Source organism: Pinus tabuliformis, chromosome J, assembly GCF_031772625.1.
Source record: "Pinus tabuliformis cultivar Carrire ecotype Pingquan chromosome J, CPIR1, whole genome shotgun sequence".
Lineage (NCBI taxonomy): Eukaryota > Viridiplantae > Streptophyta > Pinopsida > Pinales > Pinaceae > Pinus > Pinus tabuliformis.
The window spans coordinates 410,334,790-410,361,690 of NC_142295.1; the positions used below are offsets into that span (position 1 = coordinate 410,334,790).

The window sequence follows — 26,901 nt, forward strand, 5'->3', positions numbered from 1 at the left end:
AGTACAATAATTGTTGCCAAGCTCCAACTTGGAGTTTAGACAGGCTCCGACCTCGAGGGCTTCGACCCTATCTTATCCAAGGCACCAACCTTGAGTTTAGGAGCACCGACTCCAAGGACACCAATCCTCAATCTTCCAGGCTCCAACCTGTATTTGCCAAGCACCGACTTGGACTTCCAAGGCTCCAACCTTGTCAATTTTGAGGTACCAACCTCAAGGACTCCAATCCTATATCTGCTTCAGGCACCGACATGGTTTCTTGAGGACTCTAATCCTCTAGGGCTCCAACCCTATTCTCCAAGGCACGAACCTTTTTGTTCAAGGCTCCAACCTTCGGGCACCAACCCTCTGGGCTCCAACCCACTTTCATACTTTGTCTAGATGTGTTTGATTATACTTCATAGCTCCCTATGTCTTCTTCAACGAGCCCTGTCAATCTTCAGCAATGTCTCCTCAAAATTACTTCATCAATGGCAACCTTGTCTTCACATGACGGTGTCTCCACAGATCTTCATGGTACCCAAACAAGATCTTCAAGTCACCTCATGATTTCTCATGCATCATGGTCTTCAAGAATGTCTCCAAGGTGTCATCAATGTGCTCCAAAAGGATCTTCAAAATAATACTCCTTCAAGAGTATTTCAAAGAGTTGCTCCAACATCCTGTACAATTGTTGTTCAATTGCTAAAGTCCACGCAGTATGTAATTGCAAGAGATAAATCCCTGTCTCGAGATAATAGAACCGAGACTACTGTGCCACGAGATCAACTTCCATAGGTCTGAGCAAAAGGTTGATGTCTGCGTTATGGCTTTACTTCAGGTCTGATCCTTCCAAGATGAATCAGGGAAAAAGATTGTCCTCTTGCTCTGTAATCTACTTCCTTCTTTGCAAGGCCTTCGGCTTCTGTTGTACCTTCATTGTTTACTAGACCTTTGGCTTCCTTTGTCTCTTCAAGTTTATGAGTTGTGAACTGTTACTTCTTCGTTTTGTTAGATGCACGAAATTAATTTCCTAAAGTGAAGCGTTTCAACTTGTATATATATGAATCTTGCCAATAACCAAAAGACACGTTCATTGGGAGGAGAGGCCGACTTATGAGTTTGCACATTAAAATATTTTATTGGAGAGGTCCTTTTTTTAATATTCATCCAAGGCTATACCCACATGGAGGTCCCACATTAATTTCAATCGCAACTGCAACATTATCACATTAATCGCAATCACAACATTCATGAAAATCAGAGTTATTCCATTAATCCCGCAATCGCAATTTTCGTGAGAATCCCACAATCGCAACATTCAATATCACCGATATTCACATATCACCCCGTAGCGGATGCGATATTTAATAAATCATTTTTAATAAGTCCGTCGAGTCCACACCTCTATCGTAATCGGTGGTTTGACAACCCTTTGAAACTTGTGATTATTGCGGATGCGATATTTTATTAAGTCATGCTATAATGGTGCAGTGGGTCCGCAATGCTATTGTAGTCGACAGTTCAGGGGTTTATCGCAATCGACGGTCCGGGTTGACAACCCTTTGTGATTTGTGTAACTTCCGATACCCATACGCGATACTACATAAAGGTGTATTTTAATGGAGCTGTCAGGTACGCATATTATATCACAATCACAATTTTAGTGTGACATTCCTTTAAGACTTGCGATGTGAAGGTTCTGATACACGCGGATGTGATATTACAATAGGGCGGTTACCATAACCTGTTTTTGTGTCTGCAATACATATCGCAGTCGATGGTTTGCGGGACTTCGACTGGCACATGGATTAAAAATGGCCTTAACCCCTGCAGTTGACCATGATCTAAGGGTTGACTATGAGATCGACGGCTAGGATTGAGTGCGGGATTTCAGCCACGATCAAGGATGTTCGTACTTTCCTACCCCCGCTCTTACGATAACTTTCTTCTTTACTCCTCAGTTCCACTGTTTCTATTATGTCTGTATTCAATCCTTGGATCCTCCATGAGCAGTATTATGATCAATGGAGATCAATGGGCAACCACACGTCACAAGAATTTTCCATCACAAACACTGCCATATTGACATCAATGACAACCTAGATTAACAATTAGGGCACAGGAAGAACTAGCTAGTTGCAAAGTTGCCACACATTAGACATTATTACATAGAAAAAATCTTCAACAAAATCACTTACAAGATAACAAGAGATATATCCAATCCAAGATCAAGAAAGCGGCTCTAGGAAAGAACAAAACTTCAGCTTCCAAATATATCAAAATGCATCAAAAGAGCTCCAGTAGACATCTAAAGAAAAGTGTGAAATTCTCAAGAGAGTGATGTCCAAGTGTGATGATGATGTTTGATACAAATTAGGCTTAACTTTATTTATATGAGCCTCTTCTAATTTGAATTAGCCTAAGGTGCCCGTAAAAATATTTTAATGTGCAAAATAACATAACTTTGGGGACAAGCTCACCAAATAGCTCATAAAATGCAAAATAAGCCATCCAAAATGAAGCTGAAACGATGAACCAATGGTGTAGAAGGGTCGTTGGAAGGCCTAATCGAGTCTTCAAGGTGCCATGATGAAGAAGAGGGCTCCATGAATGATGGTCAAGGGGGTGGCCCCTTGATCTCCAAGTAAAACATCATGTGGTGCTCCAAAGTGGCTCTAGGGTACAAGTAGTGGTCTCATGGGTCTTTTGGTTTAAAATAAGCCTGTAGATTGCTCCAAATGAGGGCATGAAAGATGGTGCTTTCCCTCCCATGTCTCAAGGATGAGACAAACCTCCTCTGGGCCTCAGATCAACTGCCAAACCCTGTATACAATGCTAAGCCGACTAGGGGAACTGTTGGTCCAAGTGCATCATCTCGCATATAATGTGGGGCAACGAGCAAGCCATTGAAGGTGCTGAGGCTACCCATGGCATGAGATAATGCTCTGTCACATGATGGAAACCCATGGCTCACAACGCATCCCCTACAAGTGTCGATATGATCCTCTGGTGGGATTTTGCCCTAATTAAGTTGCCCAGCGCATGATGAAACCACCTGCTAATCCTATATAAGATCCAATGCATCTCCTCCTCTTAAGATACAATAATTCATTAGTTCAATTGAATGAATACACTTGTTAATCAAGGGAAAAAATGAGACTTCATAGTGGGTTTTCCTTCCAAATTTAGGGTTTTGAACATGTAATGGGGTTACCTCCCTAGGTAGAAGTGGTTAATAAACAACCCTATTAGGTGTTCCCAGCCATTAAAGACAAGGACATGTCCAAGGTACATCTTTCAAGTGGTAGGTGTCATGAGGATAATGATGAGGTGGATGAGGACATAGGGGTCTCAAGGCCAAATGACATGGGCTCAAGGGTGGTAAAGATGAGGGATGTCACATATTTGGGTGTATGAATGCGGGAGGGAGAAATCATGGTACATGGGTTACCCCGACCTTTGTTTTTTCACCCTTCTTCATTTGCCTTTGGCCTTTTATTGATTTTTCTTTTATTTTACTTCTCAGGGCTCTAGGGGATGAGAGCATGATGCGTATGATATAGCAGTGATTAACCCCTTGAGGTGGGGCAATTAATCACCTACCAGGGGTTGGGACATGCATGGGTTCCTTATTGATGCAAGGGAGCACTCATAGGGTCCCTAGGAACCAGGGTGATGGCCATAATGATAAGGGGTAGAGCTCATGTTTGGTTTTTTCCCACGTGCTAAATTTTGTTGTCATGATCATCTTTTGCATTTTGTGGTATTATTTCCTTTTGTATGTGACCATTATAAGCTTTTATCTTTTTTCAGTTGCATCAACCTTCGGGGCATCGTTCTAGGTTTGACCCAGACATGTGGATAAGGGGAGGGAGAAGTACTAGAGCCTTGTGGGCCCAGTGGTCATGTGTATCTCAAGGGGGAAGATGATGAAATAAGGCATGTAATGTGCGGAGGGGAGTGAAAAATCTGGACCAGGAAAACAGGACCGCGCTACCAAAATTGGGTTTTCTGAAGTAGTGCCCATCCTAAAGCTACAAGCCAATAGGGGAGATCCCATGGGACTAGGATTGAGGATTAACCCTCAGTTAAGGTAAGGGAACAAGACTATAGTCAAAACCATTCCTCCTTCGAAGTCACCCAATAATCCATATGCAAGTGTGCCCAAGAAAAACAAGCATAAGCACCCGATTGCATAATAAAAAATCATACCTTTAGGATTGGATGGCCCACTTTCAAACATACAACCTCAAGAGATGGGCTAGGGGACATATGATTGGCTTAGGGAGCAGAGACATCTGGCACAACATCAGCTACATGAGTGGCTATCAGGGGCTGAAGACAAATCTCGGAGAAAAGTTTCTCCTATGGGGTCACCCACTAGTGGTGGGTAACATGATTGTTTGGTCAGCAGTTGGATTCAACCAGTATCTACTATGATAATTAGAGTTGCATCAAGCTCTCTGAGAATCTAGTGTTCCATGATAGGTCAAAGCATATCGAAATAAAATACCACTTCATCAAAGATTATGTACAATGTGGACTAGTTCAGCTACAGTATGTTCCCATAGATCAGTAGGTTGCAGACATTCTTACGAAGGAATTGGGTAAAGCAAAGTTTGTCTACTTCAGGGATACGTATGGAGTAGTGGAGAACACCTTCCTCGTTAAGAGGGAGTGTTAGTTTTTGGTAGCAATAGATAGGTGTTCTAGTTTCTATTGGTGTCTAAGAGGCTGAGGAACACATGAGGACATTTATCTCCAATACCTAGAAAACATTTCTACGGAAAATGCCTCTACTAGATTAATTAGCTATTTATTAATTATTTCCCTAAGTCTAACTTAGGAAAACTGGTTAATTAACTAAGATTAATTGAGGTAAATCGATTTTTTTCTAAAGACTTAAAGAAAATTAATTTGATGGAGTCAAGATGATCTTAGCCATTGATTGTGATTTGATTGTGGCCATTGGTTTATGAATGAGAGATTATAAGAGCAAGTCATGGGGCATTGGAGATCACTAAAAAAGGATAGTGAATTGCAGTGATAACAAGGGCGTAGAGGGAGACACCAAAGACGAGGTTTCAAAAGAGAGATTGGGAAGAGAATTTCTAGAGAAATTCTCCACAGATATCCAACATTTCAAGAAGGGAAAGGAGGCCAAATTATTCTGTAGTGAGGTCGTACTAGCTAGTGCGCATAGTTGAGCAATAATTCGATTTCTAGTTGTCGTAGATAGGTTCCAGAGGAAGTGCAAGTTGCTCAAGCGAGTTGTAGGAGGCAGGAGATATTGCCGGAACTAATTTTTGGAGGCAGTGCGAGTTACAGAGAGGGTCGTACGCATTTTCCAGTTGCTAGTGCCAGTTGTAGGCAAGAGGTGTGAGTTGTAGGCAGGAGGCAGTGTGGTTTTGCAGAAGGAAAACTTGTGTTTCCAATTTTATTTTGCTAGTAGTAGAGAAAGAATTATTTTTCGGATATTTGCCAATGAGAGGTAAGTAGATTGTAATTCTCAATTGTTGAAGATTATTATTGTATAAAACCCTCATCTGCAAAATTGGTTTTCCCCACATTGGGGTTGTTCCAGGGACAATTGTCCAAAAGTATTGGTGTCAATTATTTTATGTTTGTACATTATTTCTCAATTCTTGTTACTATTTGTGAAAATTGCAATAGTGATTTAATCGTTATTTGTCATAATTATTTCCGACGATAGATACTCTCCAATAGATAGAAGATTAAATTCCAATTGTTGCAATTAAGGTAATTTCACAATAAGCCTTTTCTTGGCCTTGTGACCTTAGGAAATCTTATTTACCTTGCTATTTCTCAATCCATAGGTCACGTTGTACCCTAATTAGGCGTATTGGAGGATGCACATTATTTTATTGCGCTAGCTAAGCGTTGTCTTTAAGAAGGAATCCCTCCTAGAGCCTATCTTGTCACCTTATTATTTGTAGTTGACATATTCTTTTAGGTGACCTATTGTAGGGAAGCCTCACTAATGGCGAAAGTCCACAAAGGACTAGGAGGTAGTGGTTGTGGTGAGAGTGCACCACACCTCATATTGTTGTCTCTTGATCTAGCTCTTGTCTTGTAAGCCATCCTCATGGGACGTGTTAGATTTTGAGGCAATAGTTACAAGTACAAGTCCTGGAGATGACAATTAATTCTTGGCGATTCATTTCGCTAGTCTTAATGCCACTTGTTCAACCGTGTGTGCATTACTCGTTGTAACTAGTGTTGTGGACTAATAAGATTCATGCGACATTTGTGATTATGATTATCTGTTGTGGTATGTTGTTCATGCATTAATAATTTGCTCCCTGCAAATGGTCTCAAAAATGACGTTCAATCTATTATATGATATATTGGTTTAGGCTATATTGTGGCCCAAATTGTACAGGTAGATGTGACGACTCATGGCAGGGGATGTGACTCTAGTCCCCGCCCTCTCTGTTCTAGCTGTCTCCCTACAACAGGCTATGGGGGGTAGTTCCTATGAAATATGAGGATGAAAGACTTGTCGGAAACCGACAAGTTCAAGAGACACAACTTAATGGCCTAACAACTTGGTTAATGATGATTAGCAAGTTTAATTATTAGCACGATTTAATTAGATTATTTGAGAGACCAGTTCCTTATGGAGTCAAATCACTTGCACAATATAAATTAGTTACCAAGTTACCAGATGAACAATTGCTACTTAGGATGCACACTATCCTATATGAGATGCGACACCTAGAACTAAGTGAAATGCAAACTCTTGGTTAATTTTAGATTAGATGCCTATTTGAGTCCTTTCTCTCAACTATTTTGAAGTTAGTCTCAAGTGTAGGTTGTGGAGAGAAACTCAGGGGAAGATATCAATGGATATATTAATGACACCTCCCTTAGAGATCTAACCACTTGAATGCCTTCGGTGCTGCACAGATTGTGGCTCTGACGACTGCAAGGTCATTGTGTTAACCACAAGTGAGGTTCTAAACTTCGCAAGCTTGGTATGAAAGGTGGTCCTATTGTCTTTCAACCAAGCTTATGCCTAGAGGTAAATTAATTAATGAACTACTACTCCTAGAATGCAAGTTCAAAATGAGTAATTAGCTTTAAGTGAGATCGTTAAATGTTTTAAGTACTTTGAAACAAATTATCTAAACAATAATATTCTATTTAGAGAAATAAAGGAAAGTACTTAACAATTACAAGGATAATCTTCACCAAAAGCAGTGCCCAATGAACTCTTGATTACAAATTAGATTATCTAATGACAAGTAGAGTGTACGATAATTCAAGATTAGAAATCACACAATGGACAATTTCTTTTCAAATGAAAATAAACATAAAGTGCATTAGTCCAATGTTTCTCTTAACAATGCTAATGTGCCAATTAGATAATGCCAATCCTTCAACAAGATATCAACACAATTAGCAATTCTTGAGAGTACTTAGATGACTTCAAGATTCCTCTTATCACAATATCTATATGGTGATCAATCAAGTGCTTTAAGAGTGAGTTAACTTCAATGTTGCAGGATTATGATTCTTAGATGTGATGCTCACTTGCAAAACAATATGTCAGTGCACTTATTACAAAAAGGTAAACTCACAAGAAATGCTAATTATGACAATAACAATAGAAAACAATTTAACTTTCAAATGACAAGAAAATATCCAATTCCTTTGGTTAATAGCAATGCCAATCAAAAGTATTCCTTTAAAACTAATGTCACAAAAATGCTAGCAAACCTTTAAACATCATAATGTGCTAATTCTTTTCAATGTCAATGAAAGGAAGAGAGAAAAAACATTCACTAATTTGATAACCAATGACATGTAGGTATGCTTGCAATTAGAACTATTAGGCAACTTATAGAATGGTGGTATGCTCAAAGATATTATTCTTTTCTTGATGTTAATGGCATTAAAAGGGAAAGAGAAAACTTGTGAGAGCACCAAGCCTATCTTACATGAGGAATGCCAATTCAGTCCAAGTATACCAATTACCTTTTAGAGCATCTATCTTCTTATTGAGAGTATTGACTTAATGCATACACACATATTTTGTCAATAAGATGAGATTGTTAATAATGAAATACTTATGAATGCAAGAGTGCAATAGATGGATGCAAGAGCTAGCAATGAAATGCAAGAGTGATATGAGGCAGCAAAGAAATCTAGAGACCAATGATCACAACAGTAAGAGAAACAACCCAATCAAATTACTTTGCCAACAATAAGACCATTACCAAAGATGCAAGGGATGCTAAGAGTGAATTCCCAACAAGTTTAGTTGCCACTGATATGCCTTTTATGCCACTGTAAAAATGTATCATGAGGCTGTAATGAAACAGTGATGAGAAAATAAGGGTTGAGGCAAACCACTAGGCCTTATGGCCTTTGTTGGTGACCAACCTGACTTTTAGGGATCCTCTAATGAATATTCCAACCTAAAACCACCAATGTTAACTCTGAAACCACTTGAAACACCTGCAAAACAAAGTGTCAGTCCAAAATACAAATGCTTATGATCAAGAGGAGACAAGGAGGGATGGACTAGGGCTAGAAAAGGGTAGCGATGAGGATAGAAAGCTTGGATAAGGCCTTAACCTAGGGTTGAAGGCCTATAAGACCTGCGACAAGGTAGAGAGGAGACCAACTAGGGCTGCCGAGAGGGGAGAAGAGGCTTTATGGCCTGCAACACCAAGAGATCAAGGCCTAGAAGGCCTGCAGTTGTAAGGGAAAAGGCCTATAAGCTTGTGACACACCAAAAAGGGGAAGGAGAGGGGATGTCGTTAAGTTTTAAGGCCTTTATAGGCCTGCAATGGCTAGGAGGAGACCCACTTAGGGTTGTCGCAAGAGGAAGAGAGCCCTCAGCTAGACCTTGGAGGCCTAAAAAAAAATTTCGGACCCTGCGAAAATAAAGAGAATTAGGAAAACGCAAAAAATTTACCATAAAAAACTCAAAATTTACCTTATAGGGCCTGCGACCCTCTCTTCTTAACTGTGCGTTGAGGTACTAGGGCCTGTGACCCTCTATTCTTACCTGTGCGTTGCTAGGTCTAGGCCTCTAGGGCTTGATTCAACCGTTCTCTTTTGAGAGAATAAGATGAATAGGCTGGATGGCTCCTCTTGGAGGTGAGAAACCCCTAAAACCCTAGCCCTAAGGCTAGTTCCTTCCACCAACTTTGAATTTCCTTTGAGAACTTGATAATTCACTTGTACAAATGAAAAGAAGAAAACCCAAGAGCCCGATATATACAAAAATTTAAATAAAGCCCCAAAACCCCAATAATTATTTTCTAAACATCAAAAAACAAACAAGGGTTATATATTTACAACTATTCACAATATTTACAAAATTTAAATGCTTGCTCTTATTATCTGATTAAATCTTTATAGCGCAATATTAGAAAAATAAAATTTTGAGAGTTTAGAGTGATAATATGGATGAATAATTTCAAAAAATCACTGGCCAAAATCCTCCTGCAAAATCATTCGTCAAAATGAAAGCCCAAAGCTCAAACAAGGTTGATCCATCCCCACAGTCTGTGAACTTGGAGTCCAAGGCTAGTGTACCTGTAGATCTCTATTTAATCTTGAAAATAATCATTATATCATAAGGTGAATCGGATCACCTAAGGCAAGATAACTATATCAATAAAATGTTCTTATCACCAAAAAATGAAATAATAATTATGAGTTTTAACACAATATAGAGCATGAAAGAACAAAATACTAACAAATACCACAAATCAACAGATAGAAGAACACCATGAATTGAAACCCCAAACTCTCTATTATTCGAAAAATCATTGCAATAGAGCAAAACTCAATACATCAATTGAAAATTACTTCATCCAAAGATGGAAAATAGGAGCTTGATAGCTTCCTTATATAGATAAAACCCCTCCAAGTGGAAAATAACGGCTAGTTGGCTTGATTCCTATCAAAATAATCTTATCCGTTGAAAATAACTTGATCTTCTTTTAATGTTCACTGGTGATTTTTTATTTTTGAGGAAAAATTAAAATTTCTCTTGAAAACCATTTTTTATTAATCCAAAAATTAATATTTTGGACTAATACCCTAAAAAATTTGACTTTGACTTAACCACCAAAGTCCAAGGGGTCAAGTTTTCTTAAAAAATATATTTTCGCTTGGTGGGGGACCTCCAAAAATTAATTCTTTTTAGATCCACAATTTTTTTAGTATTTTCCATTTGGAAAAAATTTAATTTTTTCTCAAATTATTTTTGACTCAAAATTAATTAATTTTTTTGGCTTGGAATTTTTATTTAATGTTGCCAGAAAAATTAATTAAGTGACTCCATAGGGGTTTAATTATTTTTCCAGCCTCAAATATTTTAGTTATGGTGTTTAACTATGAGTAACCTTGCACTAAAATTTTTTTTACATCAAATTATTACAATATCAACCCTTAGAAGGGGAAATACATATTTAGACATAGACCCTCGAGACATTACCCAATTCTGTGACACGATATCATCTAGTATGAAACCAAGTGTGTTTATAATAAAATAATTTAGCAATGGTGTCTAACTATGAGTAACCATGCACGAAAATATTCCTAAACACACTTTTACGTAGACTCAATAAACAATATGACTCACTTAAGACCTTGTCAATGAATTCCACCCTAGCTTTGGGGTTATAACTGGAAGAAAAACTCTGCTGATTATCCATGTTTACAAATGAACATAATTCGAGGAGGTTAAAAAACTTCCTAGGATGAAATCCTTTGACAAAAATCACAGGCTTACCTAGGTGCTATTACATGACTCAATGGCCATACTAGAGTTTTTTAAAATAGTTTTGCAGAAATTGGGTTTATAATGATACACCTGAAAGCTGAATGATGGCATTGATTTGAAAAAAGACGGATCTGCTGCTTTGTACTCTGCTTCTTGGATTGTTGACAAAGTGTGGTCAACAAGCTATATTATTAGTTAACTTCTATATTCTTTGGCCCTTTATTTAACTTTAATTCCTTTTAAATTATATTTTTGATAATATTTTTTGAACTTAATACCCCTTAGAATTATTTGTATGGGATTGGTCCTAAACATTATTATAAACTAATTATTAATTACTTTCTCAACCTATGATTAATTATGTATATAGGCATGTATATATATATATATATATAATTATTAAATAATTTGAATAAGTAAATAAATTATCCTTTTAATTTCTAACCATTAACCCTAACTTTCACCTTAATAACCGAATATTTTAACTTTAATCATAGAATATATATATTTATATATTTAACCTTAAAATTATTTTAACTAACTTCCATAAAAATAAACAAACCATTAAATTATTATTGAATAGAAAACTAGTCATCTTATTATTTTAATCAAAATATATATATAGATGTAGAATACCAATAATAATTATTTTATAAATTGAATAAAATAAATAAATAAATATACTATCAAACCAACCATTTAATCCTACCTTTTATATATATATGGTAAATAAGAATTTGACATGGCCTAAGGTCAAAATTAGCCGTTAATTTCGCTGTTGGAGTCTCTGCTCAAACTATTTATCATGCTAAGTTGGATCTGTTGCTTCAACTTGTCCTGACGATGAACCACACTAGTTGGTTCGAAACGCGTCGACAAATGATATTCCATGTGATTTTCGCCGAAGAATCTTTCTTAAATTGGCCATGTTGTTTGAAATCCCTTGGTGTATTGAAACTCTAGTCCTATCAATAATATTTGGTCATAAGAGAATATAATTATGTTTTTCTTAATTGCAATGTCCTCTCTCTAATAACTTGCCTTGCAATAAGACAGGAGTAGCTTCTTTCGTTCTTTTAGTTGACACCCTATATCCAATGCTTATTTTTGGCAACTTAGATTTCTATATTTGTTGCCTTACAGTACGCATTTTTATTTTTATTTTTAAAATTCTATGAATGGATGGACTTACTTTATTGACAATATATTGTCACCTTTGTAATATTTGTATGTAGCGTGTGCTCAGATAACTCATACTTCTAGTTCACCTTTGCATTGTTTTGGGTTTTTCTTAATTGTAGGCACCTTAGAAACAAAACACAATTGTAAGAAATTTATATACTTATGCATCTAATGAAAAACCAATGCATAGTATCCAAAAATAAAGCACACATACAATCTTTGGGTTGTATCAACTTTAGCTTTTCTATAGATATTCAAGTATTCTATACAAGGATGTTTATTTGATGCTTGAACTGAGATACTAAAAGCTCTCTAATTGTTACTCATATGTAATTGTAAATTTCTGTATCAATATGGGACATGAGTGACTAAATCCAACAAATGGAAAAATGTATGTTTCTCTTCCCACTTCTAAAGACACAAAAAATGCAACTCTATTGAGGCATCCATCTAAGAAGAAATTGGGTTGTCTCTTTAGTTAAAAAAGGATATCAATAGTTTTAATCAACACCATTTGTTTAGGTCATTGTCCCTTTGAAGATATATTTACCATTATTAATAAAGTGGATCATTCCATCAGGTCATTATCAAAGAGACATTGCTTCAATGGCATATCTTTGGTTCATAAATAATCAATGATTGCAAAAAAATTCCTATTTTTCTTTATTGTTAGTTGCTTGAGAATGTTGGGAAGAAAAATTTATCCAAATTATGATATGTACTTTTCATTAGATAAAACTTTTGAAATCATTACAGATATTCTTAAGTTGATATCCTGTGATTTATTATGACCAAACAGGTATATTGATAGTGCAGGAGTAAGTGGAGAAATTCCATCCACTCTAGGAATGCTACGAAATTTGCAAAAGCTGTGAGTTTTGGTTGCTATTATTCTCAACGGTCTTTCTTTATTTTCCTTTTCGGTGACATAATACAAAAACAAGTTTCCTATATTGGAAAACTGTTGTGCAGTGTGTAGTAGGATGAGTATGTTTGGATAATGTTTCTTTGGCTTTGGGTTGCAGATGGGCATCTGATAATCAATTCACAGGGAGAATACCAGAGTTCATTGGAAGTTGGAATAATCTCATTGATCTGTATGTACTTGTGTAATTGGGTTGACCTACATGTTTTGAAAATTTCTAATGTATATGTTGGCTAATGTGTATACTAAAGGTGGATACTCTCATTTTTTGTCTCTGTTCAAGGTAGTTGGGTTTCATTCAACTTAATGCAAGCTATGTGCAAAATACCTCTCATTAGCCTTGTTAGAACATAAGCCGCCATGGGAAGGAAGCTTGCAAGGGAGAATTTGTTTCCAGGATACTTCGTATTTATGAACTTTGGTATAGTAAACTGTTGACTGAATTCTTCACATTGATAAGATAGTAGAAGACTGCACAGAAACCTTGACATATTTTGGGCTTACTAGCACTACTGGATTGAGTTTTTCAAGGTTGTATGAGCTTATATGTCTTTGGATTATTGGGACATGATGAGAGGTTATTTATTGTGTAGGAATGCACTTAAACAACTAGTCATTTAGTAGGAGTTGAAGAAACATTCCTGTAGCTATAACAAACTAACACGAACAGTCCAAATCTCATGTTATTATTCTTCCACCATGGGTGTTTATTTTTAATATGAGTCCTGGAGAATATTACAGCCCAAGAGATTGCCAGATCAGCAAACCTAGAAGTTAATGGCTTTGAGTGGAAGATATTTTCCATGGGTGAGGATGTTGCTCCACACTAAGATATTGGAAAATGGAAGAATTAGTAAGTATGCTTAGATTCAAAAAAAAGTTCTTTTGATTAATCTTCCTTCCTACAAGGTTTTTGTTGTTGCAAAATCTTGCATCTTGGTTCACAGCCTCACTAGTAAAGAATATGCACAACAAATCAAGGGTGTCACCTCTGTCACCTCAACAACTGCCCCTCTTCTATTTTAGTGGTGGCTGTTGCTGCATAGTAGGCCTTGGAGATGGGTACCCATACAAGGCTATCACTAGATCAAGTGACAACAATGAGATAGTAGCCCACTGTCACCACAACTACTACCCCCTACTCTTTATGGATTTTCACTAGTGGGAGGAGCCACGGTAGGTAGGTCACCTAAGAGGATTTCTATTCTTAAGGTATAAGGTGACTAAGAGGCTTCTAAGGGAAAGGCACAATTTAGATACAAGATTCCAAAAATGAAGAAGGGGCAATTTTCTTTCCAAGTAGAGCCCAAATTGAGGCAATGCAAGACCTAGGGTTTGATTGATATGTTGTGTGTTGGGATGGAAAAAGGTCAAACTGTTAAGAAATGGTTTCCCACAATGTGTTCCAACAAGGTTATGGCATATAAAAGTTTAAAACCCTCAAGAAGCCCTCAAGTTGAAGCTATAACCAAACTAGGGTTTTATCCTAGGGCAAACAACTAGGGCAAGAGAAATTATGGATGAAATTGGAATGAATACCCACCAAGAGGAATGATTTCGAGGAAACCGTAGAAATCCTCAATGTTTATACTTTCTAAGGTCCAAAATGTCCCTTCCTAGTCAATTTGCACTAAGCCCTAGTTGGTCATGTTGACCTATGAAGTACACTTGAAGACTCCATGCCCAAGGATAGGTCAAAGCATTCTTGCACATACAAAGTTCCAAATTTCATCACAGCTTCTAAGCCCCTTTCCTCCTTTCTTTCTTCATTCAGTGGTCAGATTTCGCAACACTACGGGGATATTATATAAATGTCACTAGCATGATGAATAAAGCTATGTAATAGACTAGACTCAATCAGCAAGCGAGTACACCTTGGATTGTTTTTTTCACTTGGCTAATTATTCCCACTTTTTAGCGGCAAATAATATTCTAGGTTTTTTCACTCAATGCATACCCCAACGCTGGGGTGATGGTTAAAGATCATGCCTTAAGTCCTATTACCCACCACCTATGGGTGACACCCATAGGAGAAAATTTTCTCTTAGATTGTATTCAACCAACAACCAACAACTCCTTTCAGCCCCCAGATAGCTTGATGTGCCACCATCTCCACCACTTGAGTCAGTGGTTATGCAGCCTCACCCATCTGTCAGGATTGTATGTTTGAAGGTGGGCCTTCCAACCCTGAAGGTATGGATTTCATTATGTAGTTGGGTATTTTTTCTTACTTATCATGGACACTTTTGGGCATGGATTAGTGGGGGGGATTTAGTGGAAAGGATGGGCTTGGTTTGTACTCTTGTTCCCTTGTCCAACTTGGTGGTTAACCACAATCCTAGTCTTGTGAGATCTCCTTTATTGGCTACTAGCTTTAGGAGTGGCACTACATGGGAAATCCCAATTTTGGTTGTGTGGCCCCGCTTCTCGACACCACATGCATCATTCCCCTTTGCTCATTGTTGTCGCATAGATTGTCATGACAATGCTCAGACCGAGGGCTGTCACCCTGATCCCCGATCGCTCCATTTAAGCCATCTCTCGAGGCTAAGGGGGGTAGACCCTATGGGACAAAGGAAGACCAATTGTGGACCAGTTGGGTTGGGAGACACAGCAAGACAATCTAGCACTTGATTGATTTTAGAAATTAATAGACCAGTGCCTTATGGAGTTAATGATTAAATGATTATTTATCAAATGTTGCAGAAATATGAACTCATTAACAATCATTTATCATCAAATAACTCAAACAAAGATTAACTTTTACCAAATGCGAGGTAATCGATAAATGCTCAATGCCTTAACAATATTCCAGCAATTAAAATTTAAAAAAGATAAGTGCTTTAAGTAACCACACAATTTTAAATGCTAACCAATTATCACTTTCATATAGCTAATCTCCAAATGAACATTTGAGCAAGTTTAACCACATAAAAATGATAAATATTAGTCCCACATCAAAAATCTATTAGTCTTAGTGAAATATACCAAAATTTGGAAACATGACAAAATATGCTAAGACTAAATGCGACACAAAAATAATTCAAAATTTTTATATTTTATATTTTTATATTTTTTATACTTTTTAAATGAAACTGAAAATGTCTAATTTAAAACTAAAACCTAAGTTAAAAATTAAACTAATAAATCAAAAGCTAATGACAATATTAAACAAAAACTAAAGATTAAAACTTTTTAGGCCTTTTTATATTTTACGAGATTTTTATTTTATTTTAAAATCAAAACAAAACTAAAATTTTCGGACTTTAAAGCTAGAACCTATGAAATCAAAAGTAAAAAGAAAGTCTAACTCTAAATCTAAAGTCTAATAAAAATAAAAAGGAATTTTTTAACCTTTTATGAATTTTTTTATTTTTATTGATTTTTGATATTTTTAAAATCAAACTTTAAAAATTAAATCTAAATTTAAATCTAAATCTAAAACTAAAACTAAGATTTAAAAGTCTAAAGAAAAAAAATTGATATCTAATATATACAACAAAATGAAAATAGAATTCTTTTAAATTTTATTTTTATTTTCTGAAGTTCTAAATTCAAAATTTAAATAAACAAAACTAAAAGGAAATAGATCTAAAACTAAAACAGAAAATATAATTCTAACCAAATGAAACTGAAAAAAATACGTTACCCTAACTTACATTAAACCATAAATTAAAACGCAGACAAATAGAAATCGTTGGTTATTGTTCGCTTATGTATAGGTTTTCGACGGCAATGAAGATCAAGCTACAGATTTGGAGTTTGTTGCGTGAGGAGTTGCGGATTGATCAACAAATGGGCACCATATGGTTTGCGGGTTTGACAACGTGAATGAGAAACGTTGAAATAGAACAACGAAGGAGATTTAGGATGTGTAGTACGCAGATGAAGAGGGCTACGTGAAGAATTATGATAGCAGAAGGAAACGCGGGCCAAAGAGTGGAAGGGAGGATGGAACACGATGCAGTCAGAGAAGGCAGCTGCGTGATGGAGGGTTGCACGATGGAGTTGAGGGGAGCTGATTTGTTGCAGGTTTGGATGCTTGAAGTTGGAATGGCACCAACAAATTAGCATGAGGAGCTCGTATGGCAGAATGTTTGCAAGTGAAGCATGGAATGAAGCAACAGAAGAGTGGAGTGTGGAGCTGGAGATGTGTGGATAGCAGTTTGGGAAAGGATTTCATACAGGTTGACGAATGATGGCAAGGATTGAGGAGATCGCTTGCATGGATAGACTTGGAGCAGTCACGTGAATGGAGGAGGAAGCTGGACAGAGGATACACAGAGAAAGGAAGAGGTGCAGCGATTCCCTTGCAGTGTTTGTTGCTTTTCTTTTTTTTTTTTTGAAAAAATTTCTCTGTAATAGCAATGAAAACCCCGGCAACAACAAGCAACGACAGATAGATAACCTGAAAACCCTCAAAATTCTTCAGAAGAGTTAAAAATTTTAAATCAATCCACTTCAGATTTCCCTGATGCAAAACCCTGATCAGATTCCTTGATGGAAAACCCTGAAATTTTTTCAAAATTTGTACCTGCAATCTGTAAAAAAGAAAAAGAAGAAAATCTAGAAATAAAATGTGCAAGAAAGAAAACTGAAAAAACCCTAAATCAGCTAAATAATTACAGTTATTTACAGATTAACGGCTCTAAGCAGCTAGAGTTGGCAATAATCCACAATAATATTTTCAGAATTTTAAACTTAATGTGAGATACTTCAAAAAACCCTTCTTGAATTCATAAGAAAAATTCAAAAGTTGGGCTCTTTCAGAAAACGCAATCCGGGAGTTGGCTGGTTCAGCCGAGAACTTCCCCGAACGCCCGATAAACTCAAAACTAAGATTTCTTGCGTAGCTTAAAATCAACCATTAACATAGAGGGAGAAAACAATAGTGAAATCCAGATCAAATGGAGATACCTACCATTATATTTTAGAATCTAAACTATCATTCAAACCCCATAGAGTAGACAAGATGCCTGTGCCTAAATCAATCTTCATCAAGCTAGTATCAATGGCTGAAAATAAAATTATGCAGAAAAATAAATCATCTTACATCACTTCCAGAAGAGTAACACCAGCAAGATTTTAACCCCAAAGTATTTCTTTATTGCACAAAAAATGACTACAAGAGAGCTTTCTTTAGCACCAGACTCTCAGATCCAATCTCATATCAAATGACCCACACCCTATTTAAAGGAAAATTTCCCAACGGCTAGTTCGAGTGATCCATGTCAAAATGATCTTGACCGTCGATGAGGATCAAAATTTCTTTTAATCTCATTCGTCGAAATTTTAAATGCATTTTAATATATTAAAAAATAAAACCCTGCATTTATTTTCTCAAAACTTTGACTTATTATTATTTTATTTCATTTTTCAAATTATTTATTTATTTTTTTAGATTTTATTTTATTTTATTTTTTAATTATTATTATTATTATTATTTTTTAACTTTTTTGTTATTTATATATATTTTTATTATTTTTATTTTTTAATTTTTAATTTTTAATTTTTAATTTTTATTATTTATGTCTTTTATTATTTTTATTGTTTTTTTTTTTTTTTTTTTTTTTTTATTTTTTTTTTTTTGGATCCTCGAACTTAGCCCTTTGGAAAAACCACCTAGGACCTAGGACATAGGACTTATGAGGGGATTAAAACATTTTCTAACCCCGAAGACACTTTACATCATGACTTTTACAATTTTACATCTCAAGGGGGAAAACCTATTTGACATAGACCCTCATAGACCACCCAGTTCTGTGACACAACTATAATCTAGCAGATCAAGCAATTTGTAATAACCTAACCAAATAGTTAGAGTTATTTCCAAATTACTTTTACATAGACTCTAAGCACACTAGGATTCCCCTAAGATTCTAATGACAAAATCCATTCTAGCTTTGGGGTTAGACTGAAGGAAAACTTTGCCTATCATGGATCGATGAGACAAAAAACCTTTCAGAACGTAGATTATCACTAGAAAATTAGGTTTTCCTAGGCAATTTACATACATGACTTAGATATGCTAATATTATTTACAATTTACAGATGCAGACTGGGTTTACAACATAACATAATCGGGTGGATGATGACAATCAAATGGCACAGACACGTCGATCCAATGCTATCCCTTTTGCGAAAAAGGGGGTATACTGCTATGGGTAGTTGACACGTAGCAGTCAACACTCATTATAACCCCTTTTAACATATTTAACATCTGGGTCCACATTTGTCCAATGGGTCCACAAGGAGTTAGTTTTCCCCTCCCCTTGTCCATGCTTTAGGTTGAGTGTGGAACTATGCCCCAGAGTTGATGCAGCTAAAATGAAAGTAAGACGCATAATTTGGCCACTCTCAATAGGAAATGTACCATAAAATGCAAAAGATGGTAAGGAAATACAAATTTAGCATGTGGGCAAAAGCCAACATGAGCTCTACCCCTATCATCATGGCCATCAACATAGTTCCTAGGGCCCCTCATATTGCACCCTACATCATTAAGGAACCCATGATTGTCCCAACCCCTGGTGGCCAATGAACTGCCCAATCTTAAGGGGGTAATCACTGCTACATCTTACACATCATGCTCTCATTCCCTGAAGCCCCGAGCAGTTATAAAAGAAAAACCAATAAAAGGAAAAAGGCATATGAAGAAGGGTGAAAAGAAAAAAGGATGGGGTAATTCATGTACCCCGATTTCTCCTTCCTATATCTATACACCCAAGTTTGGGCCTCCCTAATCATAGCTACCCTTGTACCATGGAAATGACTTAGAGCCTTCCCCAGATGCCCCATTCCGTTCCATCATTATATCTCATGACACCAACCATATGACAGATGTATCATGGACTTGTCACCCCCTTAGGGGTTGAAACCACTTAATAGGGTCCTTAATTAATTTCTTCCTTAAACTTGGAGACACTTGTACACTCTAAAGCCCATTATGGAAGGGCATGCCACTATGAAATGCCCACTCGGTTCCATGGCTTGTAAGCTCATTTTCTCAACTACACTAATAATTTGTTGTACTGGAAGGTGAGGAAACACATTAGATCTTATGCAGGATTGTAGGTGGGTCTTCATCTTGGGGTTTTGTTTTCCTATACAGGGTCCAAGCCCTTCAGGGGGTCATATTGGCATTTATAGGGTGTGCGTTGAGAGCCATGGGCCTACACTATAGCAGAGAGTAGATAGCCATGCCATGGGATCCTTCAACACCACTCATTGATCACTCATGTTCCACTTATTTGATGATGATGATACACTTGGACCACCTTGCCTAGTCGGCTACACACTTGCACCACACACTTGGCAGTTGATCTAGGGACTAGATGGTGTTTTGTTTCACCATGGGAGACAAAGGGAGGGCTTGCATCATTGTTTCATCCCTTGCAGATGGGATACATGCTTGTTTGATTCAGTTGGATACCATGAGGATGCCTTTGTGCCCCACAACCACTTGGGAGAACCACAGGTCATTTGTTGAGAGATAAAGGGGCCATCCCCTTCATCACTATTTTTGGATTCCTTCCATTCATTTTGACACATGTTGGACTTCACTAAGCCTTCCAAAGGCCCTCACAACTATTGTATTATCATTTCGGCCCTCTTCAGAGGCTTATTTTTCATATTATGGAACTATTTGGTGGGCTTGTCACCAAAATATTGTTATTTGTACATTATTTTATTATTAGGGGCATCATTAGGCCTAATTAGGAAATTCCAATCCCTTAGAGGATCATATAAATTGATGAGAGGTTCATTTCATTTCTTTTCATCACTTGGATTAGGAATATATCTCTCTAAAGATTTCAGACCTGCAATTTGTGGAATGATTTGGATGATTAAATGCATTTTGATGTGTGGAATATTTCGCTATCTCTCTTGGACCTTCTATTTTGAAAATGTGATGGATGGATATACTCTCTTGTCATGTAGGTGCTCTTTTTATGTGAATTTCTTGATAATTTATGTTTAATGTATGATCTGAAAATGGAATTTACTTGTTTAAGGGTGCAAGGTATCCATTTCCAATAATTTCAACTGTGAGCTAGACACTCCAAATGACTTCTAAAAATGTATAAACTTCTTATTTCTTATACAGAGATAGACTGTAGGGGCATTCACCGGACATGTCACCTCTAAAAAGAGGATGAGTTCCAGAGGCTACCGGGCCCTCTACAGGCTCTGCCTAAAGAAATAACAAAGTAAACACTTAGAAGTCTTTGACATATACATACTTGAAGGTTAAGGTCTTGCGGAATAAGACAAGTAACTTTCTGTAGCTGAATAAGTGATTATGTGTGTATGCAAGTTATATTTATTTTTTGTTTAATACTTTATATCAGTTTTGTTTAGCATATCATCTTTAGCAAATAAAGACATCGAAATGATAAAGCAGTTCACCCCCCCCTCTGGGCTACATCTGTTGGACCAAACCTCTCCAACTAGGCTTGTCCTCTTGTATTAAAATTGCTACAAAGGCTAATACAATAATATGGGTGTCTCAAAGGATAGATCTGACTGTAAATATAGAATCAGAAGATAGGAATTAGCCAAACATGCTCTTTCTCAAACACTAAACAGTGAATTTTGTACCTTATACAGTACTTTCCCCAATTGGCCCTAGTGGCCCGTTAAACTTGCATGGAGAATTTCGAGGTGAAGATGACCTCAATTGGTTCTGAAACCTCTACCATTAGATTCAGAAGGTCGAAAATAGCAGACATAGGCTTTTGAATCACCAAAAACGGATGAACATAGCCCCCAAACAGCTCATGCACTGAAATGGCCCTGGTGGCCCTGAAGCTAAACAATGAAAAGAATGCCTCAAAAGGAAAAACGAGCTGCAGAAATGGATTCGGAAGGCTGGAAAACTTCAGGAATGACCTTCGTTCCACTTCTAATGGCTGCACAATTCCCAATGCATCTCCCAAACTGATTTGGCCCGGGTGGCTCCTGGAACTTCCACGAAGCTAAAACACCTGCAAATGACCTCATATGGCTGTGAAACCTGTGCCAATGGCTTCAGAAGGTCGAAGAGACCCAAAATCAAAAACAAATTCCTCCAAAACCGACTTTCCTAGCCAAAGTTATGGCCATTTAAAGTTTCTCCAGTTTTTCCCTAGAAAAACTCCAGCTAACTTTAGTTAACTCCAGATAGCTCCGCCAATTATGGGGGGTCCGCCAAATTTGGCGCTCCTGCCAAAATTCCGCCAACTTAACTGTAGTTACATTTAATGTTTGGTGGTTGCCTCGGATTTCGTGCCAGGCGGAATATTCTTTTTTTAATTTTTTTTGAAAAATTAAAATTTCTAATGTTATGGACAAATTCTTCTTTTTGCCATAACTTCCTCATACGGCGACCGTTTTTCGAACCGTTTGCGGCGCCAGAATCAGGAAGACGAGCGCTTTCCAGTCATTCAACTTTGAACCAGTTATAAACACTTTAAATTTTGAATCATTTTACGACACTTAGGACATGAGCACCTGATGGAATACTTGGCGTTTTGGAGAAATAAGGTAAAGGAAGAGCAGGAAAGCACAAGAGGACTTCGGGATCAACAACTACAACGAGTTTTTATTTAAGGTACCGAGTTGCATGTATGTTTTCCTCACTAGTTTTGGCATGCATGAGATATACATGTGGTTTATTGGTCATTGGCACAGGGTTCACAGCCATCTGAGGTCATTTGCAGGTGTTTTAGCTTCGTGGAAGTTCCAGGAGCCACCAGGTCCAAATCAGTTTGGGAGTTGCATTGGGAATTGTGCAGCCATTGGAAGTGGAACGAAGGTCATTCTTGAAGTTTTCCAGCCTTCTGAATCCATTTCTGCAGCTCGTTTTTCCTTTTGAGGCATTCTTTTCAGTGTTTAGCTTCAGGGAAGCTTTCAGGGCCACTAGGGCCATTTCAGTGCATGAGCTGTTTGGGGGCTATGTTCATCCGGTTTTGGTGATTCAAAAGCCTATGTCTGCTATTTTCGACCTTCTGATTCTAATGGAAGAGGTTTTAGAACCAATTGAGGTCATCTTCACCTCGAAATTCTCCATGCAAGGTTAAAGGGCCACCAGGGCCAATTGGGGAAAGTATTGTATAAGGTACAAAATTCACTGTTTAGTGTTTGGGAAAGAGCATGTTTGGCTAATTCCTATCTTTTGATTCTGTATTTACAGTCAGATCTATCCTTTGAGACACCCATATTCTTGTATTAGCCTTTGTAGCAATTTTAATACAAGAGGACAAGCCTAGTTGGAGAGGTTTGGTCCAACAGATGTAGCCCAGAGGGGGGGGTGAACTGCTTTATCATTTCGATGTCTTTATTTGCTGAAGATGATATGCTAAACAAAACTAATATAAAGTATTAAACAACAAATAAATATAACTTGCATACACACATAATCACTTATTCAGCTACAGAAAGTTACTTGTCTTATTCCACAAGACCTTAACCTTCAAGTATGTGTATGTCAAAGACTTCTAAGTGTTTACTTTGTTATTTCTTTAGGCAGAGCCTGTAGAGGGCCAGGTAGCCTCTGGAACTCATCCTCTTTTTAGAGGTGACATGTCCGGTGAATGCCCCTACAGTCTATCTCTGTATAAGAAATAAGAAGTTTATACATTTTTAGAAGTCATTTGGAGTGTCTATCTCACAGTTGAAATTATTGGAAATGGATACCTTGCACCCTTAAACAAGTAAATTCCATTTTCAGATCAGATGGTATCAGAGCACTAGGTTGCTTGACTGACATCACTAGCTTGATTGTGTAGCTTGAAAGGTGTCTTAAGCAGTGTTGGAGATTGACTGCTTTATTATTCCGCAAAGTACTTGTTGTTTGAGTTGCTGAAGCTCTTTTGTTCATTTTTACAATGACAACTTCCATAAGTGAGTTCTCAAAATCATCCTCCTTCACAAGATTCTTTGATGAAGGCTTGAAGCAAGAATTTTTCATCATGATGAATATGGTGAGAGAAATGTATGAGGATGAAAGAAAGAGCTCTAGACTTCAACAGCAGTTGAATTGCATGAGGGAAGAGAATCAGTTGCTTTCTAACCAATTGTAGGAAATGGAAGGCCAACTTCATATTGCAAACATGAAGCTGGAAAGGATGCATGAGTTGGAGACACAACTCCTTGTTGCCAAAGAAGCCTTAGCCAAGTATCAGCTGGAAGAAGAGGTAAACAATTCTAGTTTGTCTTCAAATTCTGATAAGAATGTTTATGTTGGTTCCTTTGAGAAACATATCAAAGGCATAGGGTCCAAGTTCATGTCCAAAATGGGATATGAAGGAAAAGGATTGGGCAAACATGCACAGGGTATAGTTGAGCCAATAATGGTTGAGGTAAGGCCTAAGAATTTTGGTCTTGGCTATGGACAATCTTGTGGAGAAAGTTCCAAAGCAGCCATTAAGGCAATTGAAACAGTTCCTAGAAGGAGTTTCATTTCAAGTTTTTTATCTCAAGGTTGTAAAGGTTGTATACTTGAGGAATGCAATAGTTTGAAATAGACCTTGCAGGAAGAAGGTGTGCATAAGCATGCACTTGAACAAGGAAGTGGTGAAAGCTCTAAAGCCATTACAAGGATTCATGGTGTTCCAAAAGGAGCTTCTTCTTCATTTGATTCACCTCCTCATGAAGGTAATGAAGGTGAAAGGGAAAGGTATAAATCTGATTTCAATCATATTTCCTTTGATCATGTAAAGCATGGAAAATTTCCACATAAGCATTGGAAAAGAATTGCATGTTCTTTTTGTAGTTTGTTTAATTGGAAAAGAATGGCAACATACAGGAAACTTTTGAAGGAAAGGAGGCAAGAAGCCAAAGTTTCATTGAACAATGCAAATCATGCTATCAAGAAGATGAACCTGTGTTGCACTTATTGCCATAAGCATGGACATACTGTTGAAAGGTGTTGGACTCTGAATCCAACAATGCTTCCATGACAATTGAAGAAATGGGAGAAAGAGTATGGCAAGAAGGGGAAGGAAGTTTCCATCATTGAGATGTGTCAGGATGATACGCATGTTGATATCGATGTGCAATTAAAGGAAGCGCTTTTGAAATGGATTGGTAAGAAATGGTTAGAATTCTTATCCAATTAAAGTTGCATGTCTTTGATTGAATGCATTTCTTTGTTAAGGGAATGCAAGTTGCAGGAAGGAAAAGCTGAGTATGAGACTCACTCTATTGCAGCGGAAGTTATATTCATTTCAGCTTTGAAAGTACATGTACATGTGATCGAGGATCTTGTACTTACATGATTGTATTTAAGATAAAGTTGAAGGATAAACTGCATGCATGAGAATGATATGCATGAGCACAGGGATCATGATGATTTCCTTGTATTTTAAACATGTATGTGTGATTAACTTGAAGGGTTGATTACTTTGTTTTTAACCATGCATGTAATGTGATATTGACTTGGAAAAAGTTAATTTGATCTCCAAGATTGTAAAGAGGAGAAATGATGAAGTGTTTCATCTTGGTAAAAACCTTCTCATTTGAGAGGCAACTCTTCTTTTGGAGTGGAGGTGCCATGGATGGGCATCGTGACAGCTGGCAAGCCCAAATATTCAGGGGAATATTTCAGCTCATATATCAGCAAATTTCATTGTTGGTTTCTGTAAACTTTCAGTTTGTCTGGTGAACAAGCTTGGTCGAGATTCGACGAGTACTTGGTTTATGCAGCAACATTCGCCATGACGACAGTTGATAAGGCAGGGCATTTTGGCATCAGTTTGCTCTTTTGGCTGAATGGAAGAGGATATTTCCATTCCTCAAGTGCTATACAATTCAGTTCAGAGATTCAGTGAGATTTTGGGGACCAAAAACCTTCTCATTTGGGAGGTGTGATCAGGTGCTCATGTCCTAAGTGTCGTAAAATGCACAAAATTTAAAGTGTTTAGAACTGGTTCAAAGTTGAATGACTGGAAGTTTCTCGTCTTCCCGATTCCAGCGCCGCAAACGGTTCGAAAAACGGTCGCCGTATGAGGAAGTTATGGCAAAAAGAAGAATTTGTCCCTAACATTAGAAAATTTAATTTTTCAAAAAAAATTAAAAAAGGAATATTCCGCCTGGCACGAAATCCGAGGAAACCACCAAACATTAAATGTAACTGCAGTTAAGTTGGCAGAATTTTGGTAGGAGTGCCAAATTTGGCGGACCCACCATAATTGGCGGAGCTATCTGGAGTTAACTAAAGTTAGCTGGAGTTTTTCTAGGGAAAAACTGGAGAAACTTTAAATGGCCATAACTTTAGCTAGGAAATTCGGTTTTGGAGGAATTTTTTTTTATTTTGGGTCTCTTCGACCTTATGAAGCCATTGGCACAGGTTTCACAGCCATTTGAGGTCATTTTCAGGTGTTTTAGCTTCATGGAAGTTCCAGGAGCCACGAGGGCCAAATCAGTTTGGGAGCTACATTGGGAATTGTGCAGCCATTGGAAGTGGAATGAAGGTCATTCCTGAAGTTTTCCAGCCTTCTGAATCCATTTCTACAGCTCGTTTTCCTTTTGAGGCATTCTTTTCACTGTTTAGCTTCAGGGAAGCTTTCAGGGCCACCAGGGCCATTTCAGTGCATGAGTTGTTTGGGGGCTATGTTCATCCGTTTTTGGTGATTCAAAAGCCTGTGTCTGCTATTTTCGACCTTCTGAGTCTAATAGCAGAGGGTTTAGAACCAATTGAGGTCATCTTCATCTCAAAATTCTCCATGCAAGTTTAAAGGGCCACTAGGGCCAATTGGGGAAAGTACTGTATAAGGTACAAAATTCATTGTTTAGTGTTTGGGAAAGAGCATGTTTGGCTAATTCCTATCTTCTGATTCTGTATTTACAGTCAGATCTGTCCTTTGAGACACCCATATTCTTGTATTAGCCTTTGTATCAATTTTAATAAAAGAGGATACGCCTAGTTGGAGAGGTTTGGTCCAGCAGATGTAGCCCAGAGGGGGGGGGGGTGAACTCCTTTATCATTTCGATGTCTTTATTTGCTGAAGATGATATGCTAAAAAAAACTGATATAAATTATTAAACAACAAATAAATATAAC

At 37.3% G+C, this 26,901-nt stretch overlaps 1 protein-coding gene across 1 annotated transcript in view; it reads left to right on the top strand.

Annotated features, from left to right (window-relative positions):
- The window catches only part of LOC149227577 (uncharacterized), a 113,199-nt gene that overhangs the window by 6,520 nt on the left and 79,778 nt on the right, over nt 1-26,901 (top strand). Inside the window, exons 3-4 of the mRNA XM_089380540.1 lie at nt 12,732-12,803; nt 12,958-13,029. Coding sequence (XP_089236666.1) covers nt 12,732-12,803; nt 12,958-13,029 — 144 coding nt within the window. The remainder of the gene's footprint in view (nt 1-12,731; nt 12,804-12,957; nt 13,030-26,901) is intronic.